General features: G+C 46.9%; 1 protein-coding gene across 6 annotated transcripts in view; it reads right to left on the reverse strand.

Moving 5' to 3' along the window:
- GEM (GTP binding protein overexpressed in skeletal muscle) overlaps window positions 1–17,230 on the reverse strand; it is a 50,900-nt gene that overhangs the window by 1,780 nt on the left and 31,890 nt on the right. For 2 of the 6 annotated variants that reach the window (XM_081496933.1, XM_081496934.1), the window contains exons 2-4: window positions 8,975–9,314; window positions 2,065–2,141; window positions 1,069–1,273 (exon numbers count right to left, since the gene is read on the reverse strand). In XM_081496933.1, the coding sequence (XP_081353059.1) occupies window positions 1,069–1,273; window positions 2,065–2,141; window positions 8,975–9,305 (613 nt within the window). In that variant the 5' untranslated portion in view covers window positions 9,306–9,314. Of the gene's footprint in view, window positions 1–1,068; window positions 1,274–2,064; window positions 2,142–8,974; window positions 9,315–9,603; window positions 9,712–10,393; window positions 10,864–17,230 lie in introns of those variants that run through there. The other 4 variants (XM_081496935.1, XM_081496932.1, XM_081496931.1 and 1 more) reach the window with 4 other exon arrangements.

Genomic DNA, 17,230 nt, shown 5'->3' on the forward strand with positions numbered 1-17,230 from the left:
AGAGAGAAGGCAATCCTTTAAAAACTTGAAAGGGTCCACCCAGCCTGTAAATAGAGGCTGTGAATGCAGGTCTGCTTCACTCTCAAGTTCACGTTCTTTACTCTTTCTCCTGACTCAAGTTACCTGAATTGAAAATTAAGAATCCTACTAGTTGATTTCCTCTCTTAAAAAAAATTTTTTTAAGTTTTGATGAGATATTTTGAGAAAATTTTGAAGATTTCACACATGTACAGTACAATTAACAGCAACTCTACAAACAAGTTTTTCTGAAACAGTCTCAATTTTGAATGTTCTACTGTGTTCAATGGCGAGGTGTCCACGTTTTGGTTTGGGGGAAAATGACTACTGTAGACAGCCATTTCCTAAGAGTAAGACATTTCCACGCAGGTTAGGTCTGTTCAGTCTTTCACAGGGTTCTTTACTCCTGGGTGGAGGCTGGCAATGCAGCGTTTTATCTTTTTTACCATTGTACAAAATTGTATTAGGCCAATAAAATTCTAAGGGCCCCAAAGGCACTTGGATGCCAGCTCAACAAACAGGAAGTATCCCTGAATTATAAAAAAGGATACGTGACACCAGCAGACTGATGCCTTAACTGGAATTCAGGAAACAAAGAGTGAGGGCTGGGAGGGTGTTTATAGGGTCGACAAGAACCAAGGGCAGCCAGAGGAGAATTCTCAATCTCGGTGAGGCTCTTTCTCACAATGCCCCTTAATCAAAGTGTCCATCCTTCCTGTCTAAAGACGCTTCTTTCACTTCCCAGAAGGCTTGAGATCTCTCTGGAGAATAGAAGGGACAAGGCGAAAAGGCTGGGGACACCAGTAAACCCCTGAGCCAGACCTCTTCCCTAAAGGAATCCCAGAGAAAAGCCTTGGGGATGGAGAGACTGGAATCCCGCAGGTAGAACAGATGATCTGCTGGGAACATGGAGCTCTTAGAGAGTATGCATGAAACTCCACGTGGCATTTTAGTAAGTCCCTGGTTTCAGCTTCAGGAAAGAGCAACCATCGGAAGGAAAATGCAAGGGACTCAGAGACGTTTCTACGGTATTGGCACCACCCCTCTTACCTGATACAGACACTTCCCGGCACCGCACCAGGTCGCTTTTGTTGCCAACCAGGATGATCGGGATGTCCTCGGTCTGCCGGGCCCTGCGGAGCTGAATCCGCAGCTCAGACGCCTTCTCGAAGCTGGCTCGGTCCGTGATGGAGTAGACAATCAGGTAGGCATCCCCAACCTGCATGCAGTGGTCCTGCAGCCACTCACTCTCCCCCTGATAAAGGAGAAGGTCTTCCATGAGCTCAGATCTGCCTGGTAAATGAGGTGTCCGTTTGAAAGAGAGAATGTGTGTATCCCAGAGTCCCTCTGCTGATACGAGAAAGGGAGAAAATTCATTCCGACTCCCCCAAAAGGCATCAGTCTTCCATGATGTCTGTGACTGTAAAGACTGCTAGCTCAGACAGGATGGATGCCAAAAACTTTGACTTTCCGATTCCTCCTACAGCTTGAGTTGACAAATTATACGACGGGTCTGCCAAACAATATTTCCAATTTTATTTCAACTACCAAAAAGGAGCCTTTCCTGGCTTCCATAAAATTCTTTTTGCCTCTCCTAAATGATGAAATTAAGAATCTTTTCATTAGTATAGGAGGGTTCTCAATAAACAGAATGTCCAGCATACAAGCTCAGAAACCCCAAACCTTTCACCAAAAAAAGCAAAATGTGAAAACTATTGAGAATGTCAACTTCATATAATATGGTTTTATATAGTTTAAAATTATCACCAATACTTACTGGTACTTTCCCTAAAACAAATACACTTTGTTTGTATTTCTGAATAGACCTAAGGACAGATCACTGCCACTCGCTTGTTATTCAAAGCTCATTTATGAGCAACTTGTTCCTTAGAATAGTTTTGTTCTTCAGAAGTAAACGCTTTTTAATCAAGAAAATGAGTCCACCTTATCTGGAACATGAAGAAGGACAATGTCACCCTTGCACCAAACAGCCTGTTGGAAGGCAGGCCCCAGAGGAGTTTATAGAGAATCACAGGCCCTGCATACCTTATTCTCCCACATGTCCAGGAGGATAATTGTTGCAATTTCGCCATCAACCATCAGTGTTCGTTCATATGTATCTTCTGGAAAAGAAAGAATAGTGATGTTGGAGTCAGACGAATAGGCAACACTTTTCTCTAAGAGGGTGATGCAGAAAATTATGCCAGAAAATAAACTTACAAAATATACAATTAATTATGCAAGTATACAGAGTAAACTGTGTAAATAGTCACAAAGACAAACTCTTTTTTAATCACCTTCAACAACATTCCACACATAGTCCTCCAGTATTTACTAAGCAGATCTCCTGCATCTTCCGAATATGCGTCACTAAACGCTTGAAAGACATCCATTCATTTTCATCATTCCTATACGTTTTATACAGCAAACCCATTTAGGAGAATGAACTCACCTGAGTACTTTTGACTCCAATTGCATGGATGCTGCCTGAGAAACACTAGCTGCCCAGTGGAAATGCAAACCGAGCTCACAACCCTCACAGGGGTGATGACTGAAAATCCACGGGCAGTTTCAGGAGCTTTCAGCTCACAGAGCTCTTCTGAGATACGCAAGAAAAAAATCTTGAGGCTACCCTTGTTTTGATGACATTTTCTGCATTTAAAAAATACAGGTCCCTGGAATAAACAGGCTTGCTTTTCCATCTTAAGGAGAACAGAGGCGCAGCCTCCAGCTCTACTTAGTAATGGAAACTTCCCTCCTGGCACTTCAGCCCGGACTGAGTGTAGGTGATGGGTGAGTGCAGTCCAAAGGGCAGAGCAGCTCCAGGCCAGAAAAATCAGTGTGTGTAGGGGGAGAGAATTAACTGAGTTCAGTGAGATCAAGAGAAATTCCCACCGTGCTGATTGCTATCTAACATGAATGCATTTAATGTACTCATTTTATTATTTTCAGTCCCTCTCACCTTCCAGAATGTTAACGCAGAGATTTACCTCTGTGCTGTTCACTGCCCTCTCCCCCAGCACCCAGGACACTTGTGGGTAGATGGCGGGTGCTTAGTAAACACTTATCAAATGAATGAATGGATGATAAATATAGCGTTGCAGCTGTGAGCACCAGCAAACCTGAACTCAAATCTGGGTGCCTACCCTTATTAACTATTTGGCTCTGAACTGCTTTCTTAATTTCTCTGAGCCTCAGTCTCTTCATCTGTGAAGTGGAATTGATTACAGTATCCATACGTTAGGGCTATCTGACAATTACATTTATCAAGCCTGGGTACAAAGTAGAAATGCAGTAACGTTAGCTGTTATCATCACTTCTTCAGATCGTGGAAGTTGGTCCTTACCATACTTGCTGTTTCCTATTACAGGTAATCCTAGCTGAAGAGCCCTGCATTGTAGGAACCAGGACATTTCCTGCTTTATAATAGTGAGGGTCTTAGGAGAAGCAGTGCTCCTGGTTTACACAATTGAAAAAGACACATTACCCCAATGTTCACGTGCAAATTGTAAAGGTACTATTTACAACAGCCAGGACATGAAAGCAGCCTAGATGTCCATCAACAGAAGAATGGACAAAGATGTGGTACATATATACAGTGGAATATTACTTAGCCATAAAAAGGAATGAAATTGGGTCATTTGTAGTGATGTGGATGAACCTAGAGTCTGTCACACAGAATAAAGTAAGTCAGAGAGAGAAAAACAAACACTGTACATCAATACATATATATGGAATCTAGAAGAATGGTACTGACGAACATATCCGCAGGGCAGGAATAGAGACGCAGACGTAGAGAACGGACTTGTGGACACAGTGGGGGAAGAAGAAGCATGGGACAAGTTGAGAGAGCAGCATCGACGTGTATAAAATAGCTAGTGGGAAGCCACTGCATACAGCACAGGGAGCCCAGCCCAGCGCTCTGTGACGAGCTACGGGGGCGGACCTTGGGGGGCAGAGGCTCAAGAGAAAGGAGACACAGGTGTGCTTATAGCTGATTCACACTGTTGTACAATGGAAACTAACACATCACTGTAAAGCAACTACGCTCCAATTTAAAACAAAAAAGCAGTGCTCCTGCTAATGTTTCTTCATCTAGGAATGAGAATCAGGAGAGGGAAAAGAAGGAAACACGGACAAAGGAGAATAAAAATTAACCAGGAACGACTCTGTCTTTCTGTCAGTGTCCCCACCTTTTTTGGAGTCACTCTTCTAAACGATGGTAACTGTTTCCCACTGGGGATTTTTAAGTCTATTATTCCCATCATGTTTGCCACCCTCAGTATGCATCAGGAATGGATCGTAGTGAATAGCATCACTTGGCTTAGTGGAGAGTAGGGTCTCATGACTTCAACAGGCAGATTTATACAACCAAGTGCAAATCATCAGAGTTTGGGCCGCACAGATGGTACAGAGGGCAGTGGTGGGGGCGTGGCTGACTGCCTGTGACCACCTCAGAGTTTTTATCTTTTCTCTGAAAGCCCTCCTTGCACTCAGAAAACTCAAAAAAAAAAAAAAAACCAAAAAACCCCCCACTTTCTCTGCTCATCACTCACTACCCAAAAGTAGGCACAAGGGATCTGCTTGACTCTCCAGTAGTTCAGACAGAAACACACTGCACTCCAGTAGCAAAGGAAAAAAGCAAACTCAAACTTTCTCTTGGCTTAAGATTATCAGAAGAAGTCTAGAGAAAAAGTAGACTGAAGATTCCAGTTGCAAATTAAGGCCAAACCGCTTTGCTGTTCCAGAAGGTTCCTGACAGGATCGTTTTGACTTACCTCTGCCTGAAAGTCACTGTGTTGGAAACCCTAGAGCCTAAAACAATACATCTCGGCCCTGCTGTGTGCATCCCCCACACCTGGGTTTAGGTATCGCCTCTGGCTCCGTGCCCCAAGGATTCCTCAAACACACAGACCATACTGCCTGACAGCCTTCTGCTACCAGGAGAGGACCTGCTTGTAACCAAAGCTTGCATTTCTCTTCCTCTCTTAGGCACTTACCTTTCAGCCTTTTTAAGTGCTAATCAGGTGAGAAGAGCTGACATAAAACAATATGAAATCTAGAAAAGTCCTTTGAAATCTGCCCTGGGTTAAGGTGTGTGGAGAAAGGGTTGAGGCCTCTTGCTTGGAAGGCTTCTCAGAACCCTGGTCTGGAGAAGGCCTCCTTTTTCTGGTGCTCCCCCATGAAAGCTGGGGGGGCGTGGGGTGGACTCGCCCCCTGTAGAGCAGGAGAGACCCTCCTGAGGGGCGGGGGAAAGTTTCGAACACTGGGCAACTGTGGTCGGTCACCATTTTCCCTGAACTGTTGCCTCTTGATTTGTCTGTCTGCATTTGATCCCCACCCTCTTTGCTTGGAGGACCACCCTGCTCAAGACTGGCCCCAGGGCTGTGTGTGAGCCTGAACAAGAGTTCTCTCACCTGCTGGAACCAGTTGTGGCAACCCCTGGAAAGTTCTGAGGCTCCAGCATCCCTCTCCCCCCAGAACTCTCAACTGCTTTCAGCTTTCAGAGTCCAGAGGGTCCCACTTGGAGAGGAGCACTCGCTGAGGAGCACGGCCCTCTCCTCCAGTGGCTCTCGTCTCCTCTGCCCGTCTCACACGGCCCCAGGCAAGAGGGACCACAGTGGATGAGGGGCTTCAAGCAGTGAAAGGGCCAGCGCGGAAGAGAAGCCCACAGGAAGGGAACAACAGATGCAGAATCAGCTCCAACTAATGTTCACTTGGTACTCACTCTGTGCCCGGCACTGTGCTATCTCCCCTTATTCTCTTAATAAGCCTTGATGTAGGTAGTGTCCTTATTTTACTAATGAGGAAGCATGAGGAAGGTAAGTATCTTGTCCAAGAGCACCCAGCATCAAAGTAAAAAGAAAGTGAAAGTGGCTCAGTCCTGTCTGACTCTCTGTGACCCCATGGACTATACAGTCCATGGAATTCTCCAGGCCAGAATACTGCAGTGGGTAGCCTTTCCCTTCTCCAGGAAATCTTCCCAACCCAGGGATCGAACCCATGTCTCCCACATTGCAGAAGGATTCTTTACCAGCTGAGCCACAAGGGAAACCCAAGAACACTGGAGTGGGTAGGCTATCCCTTCTCCAGCAGATCTTCCCAACCCAGGAATCGAACTGCAGTCTCCTGTGTTGCAGGCCGATTCTTTACCAACTGAGCTATTAGGGAAGCCCAGCATCAAAACTAGGGTCCAAACCCACATACGAGGTTTCGGGTCCAGTGGTCTCTGCTGTACTTCCTGTGCATACACGCAATGTCTTTCCACCTCCCTCAGGGCTTCTAAATCCCAGTGGTCCTTAGGATACAGCTCAGAGACCAACACTTACATGAACCTTTTTCTAATTTTCACAGCCAGAAGTGATATTTATTTCCTCCTCTGAATTCCCCCAGTACTGCCCTTGTACCTCTTTGAAGATACTAATTACATCCTATCTTGATTTATAAGTGGGTGTATATCTGCTCTCTACTGCAAATACTGTCAGCATCTTTAAGGAAGAAACCCCATGACTCTGTATGTCCTCACTGAGTCGCATCAAGCTTCATGGTATACGTTCAGAAACTGGATAGATGGATGGATGAATGAATGGCATTAAATGTGCACAGAGAATCATAAGATTATGGCAATATAATCTTAACAACATTCATCTTTATTTGGAGAAATAATGAGAGTATTGTGTTCTTTTTTTCTTATGGTCAATGCTGAAAAAAAGAATTATGCAGTGAAGTGCATGGAAAACCCTCTCCTCGGGAAACATAAAGCCAACTATCGATTCCAGGAGCCTCCCACAGGTAAGAGCTGTAATCCTAGACAGTATGAGTTACTCAAATAGGTCAGGTTAGGTAGGATGAGTCACCCAAGAAGCTTCCTGTTGTCAAAGATTCTCTGTCTGAGGAGATCAGGAAAGGATTCTCCCTACTAACAGTCCCCTCTCCTCATGAAACAAAGAAGCCTCCCAAATACAGAAGCCTGCCTTCCCAAGGTTCAGGGATGGGGCAGTCTTCTTCATCCTCTGTGCCCACAGGAATACCACCCTCTGGACAGATACCACTGTGCTCTAATGGACAAACATTTTTGAAAGTCTGCTATCCACTAATTATTTCAATTCCTCCCTCTTAAAGAAATGAACAAAAATTCTTAGTTGGTCTCTTTTTCATATCAATCCCCAAAGTACTTTACTGTGACTTCTTTATTAATTTTACCCTGCTCGAAATTACAGCCCCTGGCCCTCAGATCCTTCCTAGGAAGGTATTATGGTGTACCTCATCCATCACTGGCTGCCCCAGAGCATGGCATGGAACCAGGCATGTGGGAGGTACCCTGCCCGAAGTGCTACAGTATGTAACAGCATTTGGATGCTAAATCCAGGGGTAGCCGAGTACAGTGAAAGAACACTGGAATTTAGGTTCAACCACAACTAGTTCTGAATCCTGGGCAAATGATGGACTAGCTTTTTTACCCTGGAAAAGTCACTTGACTTCACAAGCTTCCGTTTCTTCACCTGTAAAATAGGGACTTTAGGACCAAATGGGCTTAATTTTTATAAGTACTATCTAGATACCTGTGGGAAGTACTTAGCACTATGTGCCTGGCACATAGCAGGTTCCCTATCAATGGCGGAAGGCGAACACCACCAAACTAACATTCTAAAATGCCGGGTTCTAATCCAAGATGCTCCAGAGGGTGATTCCAGGTAAGTCCCTAAGACCCAGTGTATTCGTGAGTACAGACATGATGTGAGGACCAAAATAAACAGTTGCAACTATAAGGCACCCACTGCAAATGCACATCTTAGATGATATCCTCCTCCCTTTCTCCTATAGGGACACTTACCCATGGGTCTTTACCAAAAACAGAGATACTGAGCTTCTTTCTCCCTTGAAATAGGGTTTAGCTATCATCCCTGAGATGTTGGGAGTGAGGAGAAAAATCAATGTTCTATCAATGAGTCATCATTTAAAGCCAGTTCCGGAGCTGCCTCGTGAAGCAGTGAACTCCCAGACAAAGGAAGAATAGATGTTTAGTAAAAATGGGCTGACAGCAGTGAGGAAGGAGTAGGATTTCTGTGCTTCAAGCAGAGGGCAGAACCGTGTCATCACTAAGGCATCTTCCTACTCCTGAAATCGGTGATTCAGGGATGAGTTGCCACTGAGCTTTCAGACAGACCATGCCGCTGGGACAAGCATGCTTCCTTCATTTCCACACCTGCAAATAGGGACATACAGCGACCCTGGCATTGTCTAGGACCCTGTGGCTGAAAGACGCTGAATGTAAATCATCGACTATTGGAGCCTCATCTTACTTCCTGGAATACAGGGCTTTACTTGAGGAATATGTGACTTTTTGAGACTGTATTATCTCAGATCAGTTTTGGAAACCAAGGCCTAAATAATAAATACCTTAAATTAGGTTATCCATGGAAAATTGAAAAACCGTAAGTATACTTACAAATGTTAAGTATCATCATTGTTATACCTGAATATCTTTTTTAAATATTGTGCTATTTAAAATAGAGATTTTAAACAATTTTATACCCTCTAAAGCCTCTAATACGGCAATAAACAAACTAATGAATTCATCCTAACAGTTTTCTAATTGGCTTGGTTTTAAGTATCACCATGGAGAAAGGCTGTGTCTACACTGAGTGCTTGAAAGGTCCAGGCCAGAGCTGGCCAAAGCCAGAGGTGGGATCCTGACCCTCGGGCTCCACCCTCCCTTTAGAGCTGGAATCTAAGAAATTCCCTCTCTGGCCCAGTTTCTATCTACAAGCATTTTCACTTTCTTGTCCCAGAGACCTATGCCAGCGCTTCTGTGGGGACTCGGCTCCCCAGGCAGAGCCAAGAACGCATAATCATAATCGCAGTTCCCAGCTCTGCAGACAAATGACCCATCCACTCACTCTTCCTCAGGGACCGCTGCCGACCCCGTAAAGCCTGCCAGGGCCGGGCCACCTACCTCCAAGCACTTCGCAGTCGCTGTCCATGCTGTCATGGACACCCGCAAAGATGTTGGCCAGCGTGGACTTGCCCACCCCCTGCTCCCCGATGAGAACCACGCGGTAGTAGGTGTTCCCGGACTCGGAGGAAATGACTGAGTCCGTGGAGTCGGAGGACCAGCTCCGGCGGCAGGGGTCCTCGGGGGCGGCAGGGGGACGGCTGCGCTGGCCGTACTGCTGGGGCTCCTTCTGGACCATGAGATGCCTGCCGTCGGCGGGGATGCTCCAGCGCTGCTGCTGCGGCTGCACGCCCGCCGTGCCCTGGCGCATGGTGACATGGTTCAGAGTCATCGTCAGGTCCTGGAAAGCAAAGCAGCCAATATGGTAGCATCAGGAAGCGTGAGTTCAGGGAACTGGAACACAGTCATCAGTGAGATTTTATTACCTGAGGTTACGAAGTAACCCTCACATAAGAAACACCGGTGAAGCAAATCCAAACCCAACAGGCTTTCAACTGAAGACACACACACACACACACACACACACACACACACACACACACACACACAGCAGCAGCAGCAGCAGCAGCAGCAGTAGCAGCAGCAGCAGCTCCTCGGGCAGGCTGTCATTTGCAAAGAGGAAAAGGTACCGTTAATATCGTCCACTGCCCTGGGGCTTCCTCCATCCTCAAGGAAGCCTGGGGATTTCCCACTCAGAGCCGGCACAGAGGCAGTCAGAAGGAACCAACAGCCTCCAGAGAAGGTTTGAAAAGCAACAAGTTAATGCAGCTGGGGACCAGCTGGCCAGGTTAGCCACTCTTGTCTAAACATGGCACTTAAGTCACACCAGCACCCAGCAGGCTTTTATGCCTCAGTGGGGAACACGTGACAGTGACATCACTCCCCCCTGGCTGGACTGGACCAGGGCTGATTGCAACTTCCATGTTTAGTAAAGTTGCCCTGATGCTCCCCAGCTGCCTGAATATGCTCTTATTTGAGAGGGAGAAGAATTTCTGCTTGAGGTGTATGCCTCACTTCTGCCAGTCTGCCCTACAGATAGCACATTTAACCCATCCCAGCCCCCTGCCTTGTCCTTCTGGCTCACGTTCAGAGCTGTCAAACTAGCAGAGACAGTACTTCCCTCTTATTAAACTCTGTCCACTCCAAGAGTTCCTTTCCTTCAACTCGGATTTCCACCTTCCTGAGGCCAATCGGGTCCAAGACTCCCTCGAGAAAGACATTCAACAACTTGGCTACAACTTGGCCTTTCTCAATACTCCCTCCCCTTGCCGGGAGGTCTGGACTCCCGGGCTCTCAGACATAAAGCAGAAGCAATCTCATTTTCATCAGCAAGATGCACTCGTGAGCGCGAGACCCTCCCCTTCCCGCACACACTCCCCAAAACCCCAACACGTCGATGACCCTAGCCGCGACCCTCACCTCTATGACACTGATGACCGGTCGGTTTGTTGAGTTTTTTTTTAAATCTTACAAGCAGCGCCTCCGGTCGGCCGACTCTTCAAACAACCAGAGCCTGAAGTATCCCTGACGGCTGTCCTCCGACCACAGTCTGGCGAGGAGATGACCCTCCAACTGAACTGCACTAAAGCAGCCTGCCACTGCCGAACGGCATCCTTCGCCCCTCACACTCTGCCCCCCGACCCCCCGATCGGAAGACCACCGCGCCGGACAGCAGGTCCCGAGGGTTCTTTTCTCCACTTGTAAAGTTCTCTGCGGGCTGGGGACGCCCACCCCTTACCCAGTCCTGCCCCCCGCGCCTCTCCGGAGGCCCCCGCTCCCCGCCGCGGGCCGCGCGCCTTACCCGGGGGGCGGCCGAGGGCGGGCACGCGCCGCGATGCGGGCAGCCTATCGCGGGGTGACTGCGCCGGGTGCGCCCGCGCCCGCGCCCCGCGGTTTATACGCGCGCGGCCCGGGCAGTGCCGTGACGTCAGCGCCCCCGCCCGGGGTTTAGGGGGCGGGCGGCTCTGCAGCAAGCCCCGAGGGGCAGCCCCTTCACCAACGCGGTGACTCGCCGTCATGTGACCCCCGCTTAACTCCCCTTTTTTAAAAAAAATAACGACAGTTGAATCCCGGGCTCCTTTATTCTGTTTTGTTCTTTTGATCAGGCGGACGCTGGAAAGGGGGAGATAATACACGAAGTACCCCTTAATCGCACTTCCCAGCAAAACAGTTTGCGAGCTGTCCGGATGAAGGATGCAGGGAGAGGCAGGTTGGGATTGGAAACCCAGTTTCGCCAAAAGACAAAAAAAAAAACAAAAAAAAACACGGGGCTACAGCCACATTGAAGTGTTCAGGGCTTCTGTTAGCCGCATCTTCTGCAAGGGAAACCCAGTTTCGCCAAAAACAAAAAACAAAACAAAACAAAAAAACAGGGATCGGCCAGGCTCCCGTGGAGATTTAGGCTGGGGCTACAGCCCCATTGAAGTGTTCGGGGCTTGTGTTAGCCGCATCTTCTGCAAGGAAAACGTCCTCTGCCAGCTCCTGTCGCCTTCCCGGTGAAAGAGGGAAGGAGGGGAGACCCACGCTGCTTCGTCTCCCTTCCCTGACCGGGACCCAGAGAGAAGGGGCCAGAGGAAGGTGGAGCAAGGGGGCGAGACCTTGAAAAGGTCTTGAAAAAATAGCTTAAGTAGGGATCCAAGCAGATTGTGCTCAATGTGGCTAGCCCTCCTGCCCTGGACCAGGACGCTGAGGCTCCTGGATCAGGGAATTTAATCAGCATCCCGACTGGCAGCATCTCCTGTACCAGGCTCCCTGGCATGGCCGGTCCTGGCCGTGGAGCCAGGGCCTCTGGCCATGCGAGGAGCCTTAGCCTGGGCTAGGTTCCAGGCTCCAGAATGATCCTTGTGAATAAAGGGCACAAAATAATTAAAAAAAAAAAAAAAAGCCACTTCTACTACCATTTACTGAGTACCTCAGAGTCCCTATATTTAGTAGGTACTCTTAGACCTCTGCAGTATCTCAAACTTTGCTACAGTTTTGCAAGGTGAAGATACTGCTGCTCCCATTATATGGAGGAGGAAAATGACCCCCAAAGTCAGAGAGCTTGCCCAAGGTCATGCCGCTCATGTATGTGGCAGCATCAGGACTCGAAGCTCCGCTTGCCTGGCTCTTTGCATTGTGCCCCCAGCTGAAGGGACTCAGTGACCTCTTTCGCGGGCCAGGGGCATTTCCCAGACACTGTGTTCGGAGGTGACACTGGTCTTTCCAACACATCCATCCGCTTTTCCAGCCAGCTGCATCTCTGGATGGGCTGGTGGCTCTGGAAAACAGCCAGAGGCAGCAGCATCTATTCAAGTGGCTGGACTCTGCTGTGAACAGAGTCTGTTCTCTGTTACCCTGCAGCACTTATGTGCTCTGGGGATTATCCAAGTGACCAGCTGCTGAGACATGCCAGGCCCCACATTGGCAAAGGTGGAATTCCACAGAGAAATGGCAACCCAGAGCTCTCTTGGTGCCAGCGCCCTGGGCCCAACCTCCTCATTTTATACTTCAGGAAGCTGATACCCAGAGGAATGACTACCACTCAGGTAGTAACTGGTAGAGCTGCAACCAGAACCTGAGGGTCATAATTTCCTGGATGGCCCCCTTCATTTCCATCGAGTTTTCCTTCTGGGCTCAGCCAGCAAGAGGATGGCTACAGACGTGGTGAGAAGAGAAGAGTAAGGGGTCAGGGAGGGACAGAGAGAGACGAGAGAGAGGAAGGGGCGGATACCATCCAAAAGTTTTCCACCGACTCCATACCTGTAGTCTGTGAATTATCTGTATTTCAGAATTATCTGTGCTTTTCCATGCTGAGCTGACTCTGCCAACTGATCTTAACAAAAACACTGAAAGTGAAAGTCACTCAGTCGTGTCCGACTCTTTGCTATCCCATGGACTATAATTCTCCAGGCCAGAATACTGGAGTGGGTAGCCTTTCCCTTCTCCAGAGGATCTTCCCAACTCAGGGATCGAACCCAAGTCTCCTGCACTGCAGGCAGATTCTTTACCAACTGAGCTATCAGGGAAGATAATAAAAACACTATGTATAAATCAGAGTATAAAAGCATATCATGTAGCCTCTCAATTCTACTTTTTCCCATTTATAAGAACCTAATTCTTCCCATTAATAAGAACCTAATTCTATGCCTAGACCATATCCCCTCTTAACTGTTGTTCATTAGTATATGTGAAGCACGCCAAAGAAAACCAACTCTAAAGATGGGGGAGGGGGCTCTTCAGTGCCCTATTGACTGGATAAGTACAGCAGTGTTGTGTTTGAATAACAGAATCTGCCTTCTTAACTTTTCTGTCCCACAGGAAGCCAGATGAGAAAGCAACGACTTGGGAAGAGTTTCAGCTGAATGGCAGTTAAGTTGGAGTGAATATTTAGACAAAAGTCACAGTTATACAGCAAAAAGCACATATCAGAGCGAAGCTTTTCCCAGCTGCCTCGTCCAGGATTCCAGCTCACTGGGACCATCTGAGGGTTTAGAGATGGAGAAAAAAGGTGGAATCAGGACATTTGGACAAATAGCAAATTCTGAAGAAGAAAAATTGGCAGAATATTGTAGTTTCTTGTTCTATTAAAGTATTCCTTTCATGGGCATTTGAAGCCTTCCTCAGATTTTAGCTAATAGGGCGAAGAGTGGGGTTAGGAGACAGAACTCCAAACAAAAATAACTAACATTCACTGACAAATGCACATACTGTATCTCAGTTCATCCTCACCACCACGGCATCTGCCCATGTCTCATGGGCGAAGATGCTGAGGGATGACGTGAAATAACTTGTTTAAGGTCACAGAACCAGTAGGTGGCAGAGCTGCGCTCTCTGGGGCCACAGTCTTAACCACTGTTGTTTAAAGTAGGGGCTACATGTCAGCCCTGTTCCCCACACCCCCTCACCTCAGCCTACCTCTTTCCTAATCCCCCTCAAAAGAGGAGTTTTGATTTGATTGGCAAAAGCCCCTGACCTTCACTGGGCCACATATCACTAATATATTACTAATGGGGAAGTCTATCTCTCCCTAAAGGCATGAACCACCCTCTTCTCTATCTTTTCTCTAAGTCCTATGCCTGGATGAGAAGGTAAACTCGGGATGCCTTTGGGGGCCCTGACTATCTCCCTGTCTTGGTCACCCTGTCACTTTTTTCTCATCACAGAGACCTGTGCAGCCACCCCATGATTTCAGAAAGAGATGTCAGAGGGAGGAAGAGTTGGGGAAGGAGGGGGAGAATGTCTGACCAGGCCTGGGGTTGAGGCACAAGGGATCAACCATTAATGTCCTATTACTTTGAATATCACACTTTGAAAGTTCTAGAGAAGGCAAGATGATGGGTAGGGCCAGGATCGGTGCATCCTTGGGTCTGTAATACTATCCTAAAAGCCATAGAATTATTCGATCTTCCTCATTTATACTGGAGACTTGCTGCCACCAAGGCCATGCTTATTCATGCCACCAAGTCAGTGCCACTCAGTGACAAAGTCATGCCGTCCACCTTCACCAAAGCCAAGAGAAGTGATGTCCTGAACACTGAAGAGGTGATCAAATAAATGGGCTTGGTTTTTATTGCCTTTGAAATGCTTGGCCTTGAGATGCCTTGAGGCAGAGCTTGTTGTCTGACTCCCCAGAGTCCTCACTACCCACTAATGTCTTCTACTCCAGTCAACTTCTCTCATTTAGATTAGCTACCTGGCCCCCGAAGCATTTGCTTTGATGACCCCTGCAAGGACTGAAAGAACAGATAGGGGATTCAGCGTTAGGAAGGCAAGGTCAAACCTCAGCCTTTCTTCTTCCTGGTCACACGATCCTGGGGATATCACCAAACCCCAGAGGCCTTGGCTTCTGCTGCTGTGAGGACTAAAGAGCTACTGAGCTTGGAGCAGTCTGTTAACCACAGAGCACTGTTTCAACGCGAGTGATTACGACGATGACGCAGGAGCCAAGGCTTGGAGCTTGGCCACCTGCCATCAGCAGTGCTGCCCCTGAAGGCTCCAGTTAAATGAATCCAGCAGCATTCAGGACACACGAGGCAGAGGCAGGCAGGGTTGGAAATGTACTCCTATTGATGTTCCTAGGAAAAAATAATTAGCAAGAAGAGTGGGATGGTTAAGTCCTTTGTAAACAAACAAGGATGTGGGGTCAAATCCAGCACACAGAATAGGCCTCCACCAGCCACAAAAGCAGTGGGAGGAGCTGGGTGGGAGGCAGTGTGCAAAGTGTCTGAGCACAAAAAGAACCTCCCACCCCCTCTGGGAAGCCTAAAGAAGGAAAGAATTACTATATGGAAAATCATTGCTTTACAGAAGGGGGAAAAGAGACTCCAATTGCAAAATCAAGAGAACACTGATTAAGAGAAAATGAAGACCAAAGAAAAGGCTAAGAATAACCTCGCCCCTTCCAGAGGCCTGTGGGATCCAGATGGACACTCCCGCCAGCTGCAGCCTCCTTCAGTCTGGCCCCAGCGTCTCATCAGACTCCTGCTGAGCAAATTTAATTTTCCATTGAAAAAATTTTTAGCTGTCACCCTTCCTCTGCTCCATTAGCCCAGGCTGCTGCAGACCTTTCCTACTCTTTCTAAAACCCTACAGGCTGCATGCAGGATATATCTCAGAAGGGCCTAGGGGAGGCTCCTGGAGAAAAAGAACATTCTCTGCCCAGGTTCCTCCATTCATTACAGTAACTACTGAGCACTCACCGGTTACCAGAACCTGTTCTAAGGGCTGGGGGTGAGGTATACATTCATGAAACTTATAAAAAAAATACTGAATAACAACGTATCACCATATTCACTCATTCTTTCAGGCACTCATCCTTTCTCTGAGCTTGCAACCTTTTAGTCTCAGTTTTCTCATCTGTAAAAGGAGAATAATACTGGAGACAATGTACAAAGTCAGGATCAAGTACACATCCATTCAGAAGTCTGACAATAGCAAGGCTGATGAAAATGTGAAGAAGTCGTGCGCTTGTGCCCCGCTGGTTGGAGTGTGAATTGGAGTGTGAATTGGAGTGTGAATTGGAAGACCACTTGGGAGATCAGTCATCAACATCCAAAATGTGTATATCCTTGGTGACTCAGCAGTTTTACTTCTCAGTGTGTATCTTCTGTATCACACAGGAGATAGATACAAGAATGCTCATTAAAGCACTTACAGCAACAATCAGAAACCACCTAGTGATCATCAGTGAATAAATGCATGATACTATATTTTTGCAGTGAAAGGTGCAGCAGTGAAAATGAATGACATAGACCTACTTGTAGCAACTTGGATAAATATTGAAACCAAAATGGTGACTTCAAAAAGCAAATGGCAGGATACCTACAAGAGTAATAATTTATGTAATTTTTTAAAGCCCCACACTAATATTTTATAGTTAAATATATTTAGTAAATTGAAGAAAGTAGGGAAAACTGCTAGACTATTCAGGTATGACCTGAATCAAATCCTTTACAATTCTACAGTGGAAGTGACAAATAGATTCAAGGGATTAGATCTGATAGACAGAGTGCTTGAAGAACTATGGATGGAGGTTCGTGACATTGTACAGGAGGCAGTGATTAAGACCATCCCAAGGGAAAAAAAATGCAAAAAGGCAAAATGATTGTCTGAGGAGGTCTTACAATAGCTGAGAAAAGAAGAGAAGCTAAAAGCAAAGGAGAAAAGGAAAGATATACCCATTTGAATGCAGAGTTCCGAAGAATAGCAAGGAGAGATAAGAAAGCCTTCCTCAGCAATCAATGCAAAGAAATAGAGGAAAACAATAGAATGGGAAAAGACCAGAGATCTCTTCAAGAAAATTAGAGATATCAAGGGAATATTTCATGCAAAGGTGGGCTCAATAAATGCAGAAATGGTAGGGACCTAAAAGAAGCAGATATTAAGAAGAGGTGGCAAGAATACACAGAAGAACTATACAAAAAAGATCTTCATGACCCAGATAACCATGATGGTGTGATCACTCACCTAGAGCCAGACATCCCGGAATGCAAAGTCAAGTGGGCTTAGGAAGCATTACTATGAACAAAGCTAGTGAAGGTGATGGAATTCCAGCTGAGCTATTTCAAATCCTGAAAGATGATGCCGTGAAAGTGCTACACTCAATATGACAGCAAATTTGGAAGACTCACCAGTGGCCAAAGGACTGGAAAAGGTCAGTTTTCATTCCAATCCCCAAAAAGGGCAATGCCAAAGAATGTTCAAACTACCACACAATTGCACTCATCTCACACGCAGCAAAGTAATGCTCAAAATTCTCCAAGCCAGGCTTCAAAA

This window comes from Giraffa tippelskirchi, chromosome 6 (genome assembly GCF_054371585.1).
Source record: "Giraffa tippelskirchi isolate mGirTip1 chromosome 6, T2T-mGirTip1v1.2.pri, whole genome shotgun sequence".
Classification (NCBI taxonomy): domain Eukaryota; kingdom Metazoa; phylum Chordata; class Mammalia; order Artiodactyla; family Giraffidae; genus Giraffa; species Giraffa tippelskirchi.